The 10,466-nt window shown below is 40.5% G+C and overlaps 1 protein-coding gene across 1 annotated transcript in view; it reads right to left on the bottom strand.

The window, feature by feature from the left end:
• Nucleotides 1-10,466, bottom strand: part of STRN (striatin) — a 50,240-nt gene that overhangs the window by 18,428 nt on the left and 21,346 nt on the right. The window contains exons 4-8 of the mRNA XM_053461139.1: nt 8,904-8,985; nt 8,341-8,508; nt 6,442-6,577; nt 5,478-5,613; nt 4,503-4,613 (exon numbers count right to left, since the gene is read on the bottom strand). Of these exons, the coding sequence (XP_053317114.1) occupies nt 4,503-4,613; nt 5,478-5,613; nt 6,442-6,577; nt 8,341-8,508; nt 8,904-8,985 (633 nt within the window). The remainder of the gene's footprint in view (nt 1-4,502; nt 4,614-5,477; nt 5,614-6,441; nt 6,578-8,340; nt 8,509-8,903; nt 8,986-10,466) is intronic.

Below are 10,466 nucleotides of genomic sequence, written 5' to 3' on the forward strand. Positions count from 1 at the left end.
CCACAGATCAAAGAACCCTTGATACTTGCGGGTCAAACAGGATACACAACTGTAATTTTAGTAACCAAAATGGCCACTTGGGTATTGCCACAGCCATTTTCAAATGAACAGGAAGTGTATATACAAAGTTTAACTCCTAACTTTGTACACACCATGACACTTACCTGTAATTTTCTCCAACATGCTCCCACATCCCTGTTTTGATTGTTTTATGTGGGACACAGGCTGGGACATTTCTTCTGAAGTTTTTCCTGTTGTAAGTTTAGGGACAAAAGTTTCTTTAAGAAATGGAAATGTGGAAACCATGGCCCACAGCATTTCCTAAGTCGGTAAAGAGATTTTCCTGTTTTGCCTAAAGTTCAGAATACCGTAGTTTTCTTTTTCCCCCGAAAACAAATATTGGGTATTTTCTATGTCAAATCTACTTCTCTGTTTGATCTTTTATTTTACAGATATAGGAAATGCACAGCTATATGTTCATGGGAAGCAGAACATACTCTTGCACTTGAACTTAGAAACAGATCTAGCGCATAATAAAGCAAAGGGATCCTTAATGAATGAATGGAAGTCAAGTCAACAGATACTGCTTTATGTCTGGGCCCCAAATGATTCCATACAATATGGATATAATATTGTCAAAACTAAAAATACAAATGATGCTATTTCGCATGATAAATAATAAAACCCCCACCTAAAAATGTGTTTAAATAAAATATTCCAAGGCGAATGTGCATTATTCTTTACCGACATATTTAGAAGCGTATAGATTGGGAATTACTTCCTGGTGTCTACGGTTTCATCAGCATGCACCGCACTAGAGCATTGCTGAAATACACCAGAGGCATTCAAAGATTTAAGTTTACCCGTGACTTGCTGCCGATTATAACATGAGCAGCAATCGTCCTTATATCGTTTGGAGTCGCTGCATGTTTTCTATACTACATCAACACAACTCCGCACAATGGGAAAAATCAAGCACACGGGAGGCTGTGGCTAAACAAGAAGCCTCATTTTCATTCCTGGTATATGAAGTATACTTTAACTCAGTTACTTTATTTTTAATTATTTACAATTGTTTCTAAACTATTACCGTATTGGCTCGAATATAGGCCGCACTCCCCCCCCCACTTTAAGTCTTTAAAGTGGGGGTGCGGCCTATATTCGGGGTCTAGCCCCGACGCCCGGGACATGCAGTCCCGGGCGCCGGGCAGGCAACGAGGTTAGGATACAGATCCCCCGCAGCGGTGCAGGGGACCCGTATCCTACTCTCGGATGTGCTCAGACAGCCTCCCCTGCCAGCACTTTCCACGGAAGGAGTACGGGAGATTGTGCGATGCGCTTAGACAGACGTTCACCGGCAGCGGCAATGTGCATAAACAGCCCCCGCTGCCGGCACATCTGCACGATGTGCTTTAACAATCTCCCTTGCCGGGAATTCCCACGGGGGGAGTCCCGGCAAGGGAGATTGTGAAAGGACATCGTGCAGACGTGCCGGCAGCAGAGGTTGTTAACGCTTGCATCGCCGCAGCCGGTGAATGCCTGGGCGATGTACGCTAACAATCTTCCTTTATTGAGTATGCGTACTGCGTGGCTGCCCCCCGCCGGCACTGCAAGACCCCGGGGAGTCTGCACCGGTAAGTCTGGGGGGGGCCTCTAGGGGGCAGAGTGGCAGCATATCTCAGGGGGGGCACATCTCGGGGGCAGAGTGCATATCTCAGGGGGGGATAGAGTGGCAACATATCTCGGGTGGGGCAGAGTGGCAGCATATCTAGGGAGGGCAGAGTGGCAGCAAGTCTGGGAAGGGCAGAGTAGCAGCATATCTCACGGGGGCAGAGTGGCAGCATATGTGTTTTTTTTCTTTAAAAAAGCACCTAACTTTTAGGGTGCGGCCTATATTCGGGTGCGGCCTATATCAGAGCCAATACGGTAAATAGATTTATCATTCAGTATTTGCATTAATTTATTAATGAACCGCAAAAATATTAAATGGATTAATACACACTATATAACCAAATTTACGTTACCACCCTTCCTAATGGAGTTTGGGGGTATAAAAGTACATTGGCATGCCACTTCCAAAGACAAATGCTGGCGGTGGAATAGGTCATATGGACAAGCTCACCGACTTTAAATGTAGCACTGGCATAGGATGACCAGTCAAGTTTCTGCCATGCTAGATCTGCCCAGTCCACTGAAAGTGCTATTACTGTGAAGGGGAAGTGTCTAGGAGTAAGAACAGCTCAGCCACAAAGTGTTAGACCACACAGAGAGCTCACAAACCCCAAACCTAGTTGAACTACAACCTCGGCAAAATTTGGTTTGACCAAGTATATTGCGGCTTCATTGAGTTGTGCTGGGTTGAATGCTATCTGTTACTGAGTTCAATGAAATTCATGGGGTCCAGTGAACACTCGAAGTTGAGATGCACCAAAACTGATCTAGATCAATGAAGTCCTAACAAATGGCAGAGAAGGTCTAGCATTTACAGTTCAGACATGTTACTTGGGGTCACCTATAAGCCTTATCCATTGCAGCATGTCTCCTGGTGTCTTTATAACAAAATCGACCTACAGCCTTTCCCCTGTTATAACCAATTTTGAGCAGTATGAATAATGTACTTAATATTATGGCATTGTAACGGCATAATAATGAGGAAGAATCCCCAAGTTACTTGGTCCAAAGAGGATGTGTCTAATATAAAAACACACCTGTGAGGTAGGATGACCCAAAATGTACTGTTTAAAGGGAAATCTCCACTGCTTTAGTAGCATAACATTAAAAAATATGGTTACTTGAGGGGTTTGCGAAGTACCATAACTCCTTATCATATAGCTCGTGGTAAACAGAATAGATCAGTCTTAGTTACATAGGCCCTGATACTCTGAAAGCCTACAGCGGAAAATATTTCACTGAACAGGACTTCTTTAGGCTCCCCATAGTCGACTCAATGTGATATCTGAGCAGGGGCACTGGTCCCTCACATTACACGATTGACACAGGTCATCAGATAAAGGAACAAAATTAAATAAAACCAAGTCCTGTACACATTCAGAGAAATAAATCAGTGTTGCCCTGTGGGTTGGTTACAAATACCACCCTTAATATAGTCTGGCCAAGTCTGCAGCTTGTTGAGGAGGTGAGTCACAGAGATGTTAAATAATAAAATTGAGAAAAATAGGGAAAAAAATATAATCCGGAAACAAAAAACAAAACTTAATACATATGTTTTATGCACTGGAAAGCTCCACTTCCTCTTTCATAACAGACCCTAGAAAGCTACGGCAGACAAAACAATCTAAAAATAAGTCGCCGACAGTCATGTTGATCATGAAGAACAACGAGTCACCGGGTATCCAGAAGATTACAGGATAAAATAATGCACATAGATGTGACACAAACTGTATGGGGCCACATAAAAGAATTTCGTAAAGCCTGATGTAGTTGCTGTAGATAGACAAAATATATTTGAAGCTACAATAAATGATACCACAAGTTTATTATTTTTTAATTAAATTCATACAATTGAGGACCTGGCCTAAATTATTTAAACAGTTACCTCTTTTAGTGCCAGTCAGGTGAGCTATATTATGAAATATGCATCATCTCTGGGAAGTGACAAAAACATAATTTGATAATGATCTTTCGCCCAAAAATGTTCATGATAGGGGCATATATTCTGCTCTCTCTTAAAATAAAATGGTTTTGCACATATATTTATGGTAAACATCTAATGGGCCCCCAATATCTCTAGAGAGATGCTAAATATATAATGCCTTCCCAGGCTGCCACAACCAATGAGCATCCACCAAAGGGACGGGACAACATAGGGGTATAATGACTGTTCTCTTACTCTATAGACATACGATACGCTGCACTATAATATATGAAAACTGGATAACTGTCAGAACAACCTTAGCCTCATTGAATGACACATTTCACATTTCAATTACAGGTTGCCAACTAACCATTCAGGCAAAGGTTATTTCTATGTAGTGTAACCTTGCCCTTAAAGATTTACTGGCAAACCTTTTCTTTTGTGTGCCTAGTATGGGGTCATATAGGCGCACCACTATTAAGAATAAGGATACAAGAAAATACAGAGAAAGGATTTAAAGTATTATGCAAATGAATGGATGAAGAAGCTTCACTAGCGCTTGTGTTGTGTTCCAGATTACTCTCTGAACAGCATGTAAATTAAAATATACATATAGGTTGAGTGACTAGTTACAAGCGTTTTAACTGAAGGACAACCCAAGGCATTCTTCTATATGAGGCGCCTTAATCTTAAGGCACTCTGGCAATGAATATTATCTTATTCTTGGCTAAATTCACGACTCCAGTGCCAGTTAAAAGGTGAAGAGCAGGAAAAAGAGGAGGAGTAAAGTAAAAAGAGTAAGTGGTTGAGGAAAACATTGAAAAGAAAAAAAAAATAGCTTCGGAGGGTAGATAGGATATGAGAAAGGGGGGATTGATGACTTTGAAGTGCAATGTTTTCCACTTACTCTTAACCCCTTTTTTCCCCTTGCGCTCCTTTTTGTATTGCTCCTTGAGTTTGGTTATTACTCCCTGATCCACATTCCAGGACTCCGGTATCGGACACTGGTCTTCCTTTTCTAAATAGTGAAAAACAATCAAAAACACATCCCTCTTCAATACATAGTTCTCTTTTTCTATTTGAAGAATCGTGTGAACACTTTTTTATATATATATTTATACACAGAGGAAAAAAATACAACTAAAAAAGGCACGCGACATTAACATCTGGCTCTTTAAAAGCAACAATATCGTAAAGGAAGATTTTGTTTTCATAGAAAAAGAAATATTCATAAATTTGGCCGTTTCTCTTCATTATTTCAAAAAGTATACAGGAAAAGAGTTCCTAACACGTTGCCAAAAGATATTTTGGAATCCAGGGATTATGTAAAAAGACTTGTTATAGAAATCAAACATGAGGAGCGCTTTCAAATGTTTGCCAGGCAGTAGAATGAGGATGAACATAAGCAACAAGCTACTTATGAATGCACTGTGTCTTCAATTCGTTGACATGGGATTGAACCAAACCAGGAAAACTTATTTTATTATGACATTGTATTATAGGATTGTCTCGATTTTGCACCATTGACTGCACCAGGGCTAAACACACTGAAGTTTGTCTTAAATACCAACACAATACACGTCAGGACCAGGTATCAAAAGCCCTGCTTACAACCTGAAAAAACTGCTTTATATAAAGCACTGCGTTCAAAAACCCGATGCCAACACTTTCCATTTAACAATCAACAACAATTTAGACGCTAAACTGAATTTTCATTAACATACCTACTAAGTAATACGCATCTTGATGTGGGAAAGAGACACCAAGTGGATTAAGTTAATTTAGTACTTATACTTTCACTGGAAGAGAAGGAACAGCCAAGCATGGCATACATACTTCCACTTAGTATATATTTATCACTTAGTTTCCATATGACACGCACCCCATTCAGTGCCATCGCCGGCACTTCTAGATTCTCCCCCATCGCTGTCATCCGTTACCAGGAAGTCAAACTCTTTCAAAGCCTCTTCAGTGTCACGGTCATCATTAGGCTCAGGAACAATTCTTCGTCGCACAATCTAAACGTAATAATAAAAATGAAATAGTCCAAATAGACCAAAACGATTCATACGTAAACATTGTCTCCAGCTATTTTTAATTGATGACACTGACGCCAAATTAGAGTTCTCATTCAAGCAATTAAATATAAACTGTTATGTTCACAGCTTTAAAAGTTTCCAACTTGGAAAAAAACACATCAATCAGTTAACATTGAAACCATTAGTTAGATAGTTAAACCTTCTGCTCTTGGGAGATAACGTAATTATTATTATACTTTATTTATAAAGCGCCAACAGGTTCGGCAGCGCTGTACAAAGATGAAAATGTTACAGACAACGAAAAGTACAATACAGCAATTGACATACAGATACAGGAGGAATGAAGGCCCCTGTTCCCCTAGGAACTTACAATCTAGGTGGATAAGGGGGTGAGAAACAGGAGGTGAGGACTGCGTGGTAGTGAATGACGTTAATGTAGGGCGAGATAAGGGTTGTAAGTGGGTGAGAGAGAAGTTTTGATGTTTAGGTCAGTGGTAGGCCTCCCTGAAGAGAAAGATTTTTAGGGAGCATTTGAAGGAGGGTAGAGTTGGTGAGAGTCGGACAGCACGGGGAAGACAGTTCCAGAGAGTTGGTGCTGCGTGAGAGAAGTCCTGCAGGCAGGCACGGGAGGAGGTGATGAGTGAAGATGCGAGGAGCAGGTCATTGTTGGATCTTAGAGGGCGACTGGAGTATATTTGCTGATGAGGGAGGATCTTGCCCACATGATGCCAGCATGGCATGGGTAGAAACCTTTATCCAACCTGAGTTTGTAGGCATTAGTTTCTTTGGCTGTTTTTTGTGACTTACCGTGGCTGCATCTATTATGGTTTTATCCCTGCCATCATTGTCTTCGTCATCCTCCTCATCGCTGAACTCTGCAGCAGCATTTTCCAAAAACTTAAAGGTCTCCAGCACAGAGGCAGAGTCCGTCATGTCCGGTTTTCTGTAAGGAGAACAAAGCACAGATACTGGTTGTTACTTAAACACAGGCTTCCAGATTTCAGAACTCTGGATGTAAAATGAATTCTCTTTTTGGCGGTCAGTTGCCTAAAGACAAACTCTAGTCACGTTACACGAGTCTTCATGAATTGCTATTCACACAATGGATGTGGAGATACCCGCTTAACCACAACTTGTGGGCTTCTCGCAAAACGTTTAAGTACCTTCCTAAACACTAAGTTTTAATGGCGATGAATTATCATTGTAAAAAGCTTTTAGCAGCATTTTATTCATTTATTATGACTACTTAGTTTTGGTTGATATTAATCAGCATAGTAGTTTTAGAGAGATGTTTAGATGAAAAAAATTTACCGCAAAAGAGATGTGGTCAGGGAATAAAGAATTACCAAAAACAAGGGACATAATTATGCAAGTTATGAGAAAAAGGAAGTTAAGATGGCTGCATGCTTGGCATCTGCACATATACATATTTCACTTTAATGTAACAATTATTAAAAAGGAACCCTTGGTATGCTTACAAAAAAATAAAAATCAGCAGAATTTTATTCTTTACTTTTAAGATTTGATCACATAAAAATAATACCGCGACGTCTAAGAAGCCTTTCCACTTTTTATGGTAACAATCCATCAGTTCCTGCTATTGGGTCACATGACAGTTAAAGAATTGCAGCAACATAAAAAAATAAATAAAAAATGAAATTAAATTGTAGGTGTTAAACAGTACTAGGAATGATATTTCTAATACTGCATTCTATATTCCCTAATGTGATGCTGTTTGAGTTAAATCCCCATCATTGTTAATTGTAAGTTGCTTTTAGTATCTCAAGTGGAACTTTCAGTAAATTAACAATTTAGCGCCACCATGAACAAAAGGTGGGGGGATTAATTGTTGAAATATATATTCAACATTGTATTCATGGACTGTATTTTGTTTAGTCATTATAATCAGTTTACTTTTTAATAGCATTTCTCTTTTTGAGTGTTCGGTTTGCTTAGAGAGACATATACCACAACTCGGTCATGTGAGTGCTGCCGGTAGCTCACAATCTATTGCGAGTCTCCTGATCTACACATTTTACATCATCCTATGACCTAACCTATGAAAAGTATCCCAGTTCAACAATATAATTCTCTGCATTTTTATTTTAAAAATGCAGTCATAAATTAGGTTTGTAGAGGTAGCGTGGGAGTGCAGTCTGCACGTATTAGTGGAGCTTCCATGATGGAATTCTCATTATCAGTCGACTGTAATTATAGCTCCTGTTCTTTAAAGCCTACACAAAATGTCAATTAATAAAACAACAAATTGTCAATTACTGCGCGGCACCCACCATCTCCCACACTCTCCTACCAAACCCTGCCTTTTATTTTCAACCTTGACTTGAAATACCCAGGGACCAAAATAGCAAAAAGTTCAAGATCAGCACACCTGAGGAATATGAAGCATGCAAGATGATACCTACAGTATATGAACCATAATGCTATATTGGATTATTGTTACCTGTAGTTGCCATGCTTCATTAAACAAAAACCTTTACACGTACAGAAGAGCTGAGAAACCCAGAATATATTAATTAAATACATTACTTAAAAATAAATCCTTAAACAAAAAAATAAACTCACAGCCGAACTAAAGTCTGCATTTATGTAAAAAATGAATTAACTTACTTTAATTGTAATAAATAAAATCAGTGCCTCCTGTAAACATAGCTGCTAGTATTTATAATTTTATGAATCAACACTTACCCAATGACCAGTGGATTGGGAAGCTCCGTCTCCGTGCCATTTACCATGGAGTCCTGATTTGTATCTGTGAGTCTGTCCGAGGTGTCGGCGGACAGCCCCAGCAAAGCACGTACACGTTTCGACTTAACCTCCAGTATGGTGTCTGTGTAGCCCACTTCCTGAAGATACCTGCAGAATGCCACAGCACTGATTCCACAAGCCACACGACATCCCAGACAGACAATAATGGCACACTACCCCCCCCCATGACACAGAGCAGCACTATTCACATCGCATGATAATAAATCGTCTGGTACCAGCCCAAAAGGGCTGCCTCTTGCACTACCAGCCTCAATAGTCACTCGAAAAATGACTACAATACAAACACAAACAATTCCCTATTCATAGCAGCAGAGAACAGAAAAAGGCACTGGATAGACACACACACACACCTCTAATGCATCTGAGCACACTGGAAGTATAATAGATTTTAAAACACATGCCTCGAACATTAAAGTAAGACTGTTAACCCTTTGTTTTCAAAGGAACCAGCCAGTGGTACGCAATGAAGAGGAGTCACTTACTGCCTTAGTAACTGCCGGCTCTGTTTCCATATAAACTGGCTGTTCTGTGTCGGTGGCTGGATCTCGGCCTCATTAGCTTCATCTAAAAGGAAAAGGAAGGAAGATATATCACACTGGGTTTTTTTTTTTTTTCTTTATTATGCAGATAAATATAGCAGAGATCCAAGTTAAAAGGGTCTCCTAAACAAGGTTGGTTTAACAGGGTCTTGGATGACTACGTAGAACCTAGATTTGCATTGATTAAGAGATATTCACTTCCATGACATGTAGGGCCTTTATGCAAACTACCTGACACCAAAGGAGGAACTGTTTGCATACAGAGGCAGCACACGGTCACAAAGCGCACGTTTTAATGTAAATGAGCACGCGGTTCCAAACGACCTTAAGCACGCGGCTCCGAGTTATAAGCCACCTGGGAGGTAACACAGGCATATGTTGCTTCCGCCTGTGTTTGTCACTTGTTATTTAGCTCGAAACCCCATTGAGCACTGCAGAGGAATGCGATAACATTATAAATAACCACCGCGAGTCGCTCGGGGGTTGCCTGGGTGATTCTAGCAGTCTGTACTGTAAATAGCAGGACATCAGCTGCCGCAAAACGTGCATTTCATCTGAAAACTAGGGTTTCTATGATCGGTCTCTCTCATCAGGATATCTTAACGTTTCGGACTTCAGCAAAAGGACGTTTGCTTTCACAGATGCGTATGAGTTGCTGAAAAGGTTACGATGCTGCACTATACAGGGACATGATGCTTCTCCCTCTTGTGTCACTTTAAATGCTAATCTGAACAATGTGAATCTTAAAAAGGCTCAACTATATTAATTTATGAACCGTGAAAAATTACCGTATTTATCGGCGTATAACACGCACCCTCCCCAGGACCGGAAGTGAGGGAGACGTGGCTGCAAATCGTGCACCTCTAGGATTCATCGGCGTATAACACGCAGGTAGGGTTTCAGCTTCGTATTTTAGTTATAAAAGTGCGTGTTATACGCCAATAAATACGGTATATGTAAAATGATATAATATACATATCTCCAGTTAAGTCCTTTACATTATATCCTCTCTCTTCAAGTCATCCTTGCATAGTCTGCCTGAATCAACAGTCAACAACTTGCACTGCAGCTGTGATATGCATTTTTTAATGTATATGACAGTAGTGTTGCTTTCTATGTCATTTCCCTTTTTGCAAAGCATAGAGGGAGTTATCTCAATACAGACATTCGGTTTCCCCAATCCCCACAGCTAATTGCATTGCAGGAGATACTGTGCATGGAACGCACCACCTGCCCGGCAGCGCACATGCGCACACACACTCGTCACCCAGTGCTTGCTCAGCCCCCCCCAAACTGATTTCAATGAAGGTTCTTTACTGACAGAGACTGACTGCGTCTAGTAGCCAAAACTGTCTCCAATAGCGGACAGCGGAGGGGGCAGTATACTGCAGATATCTACAGATGGTGAGGGGGTGTTTTTTTTCCTTTAAAGAGGTAGAGGATGCATATTAAAATATTTACTAAATACTTTGTCATGCATTCATTGTTGGTGAAGCTGTTTAGGGC

The sequence above is a fragment of the Spea bombifrons genome, chromosome 3 (assembly GCF_027358695.1).
Source record: "Spea bombifrons isolate aSpeBom1 chromosome 3, aSpeBom1.2.pri, whole genome shotgun sequence".
NCBI lineage: Eukaryota > Metazoa > Chordata > Amphibia > Anura > Pelobatidae > Spea > Spea bombifrons.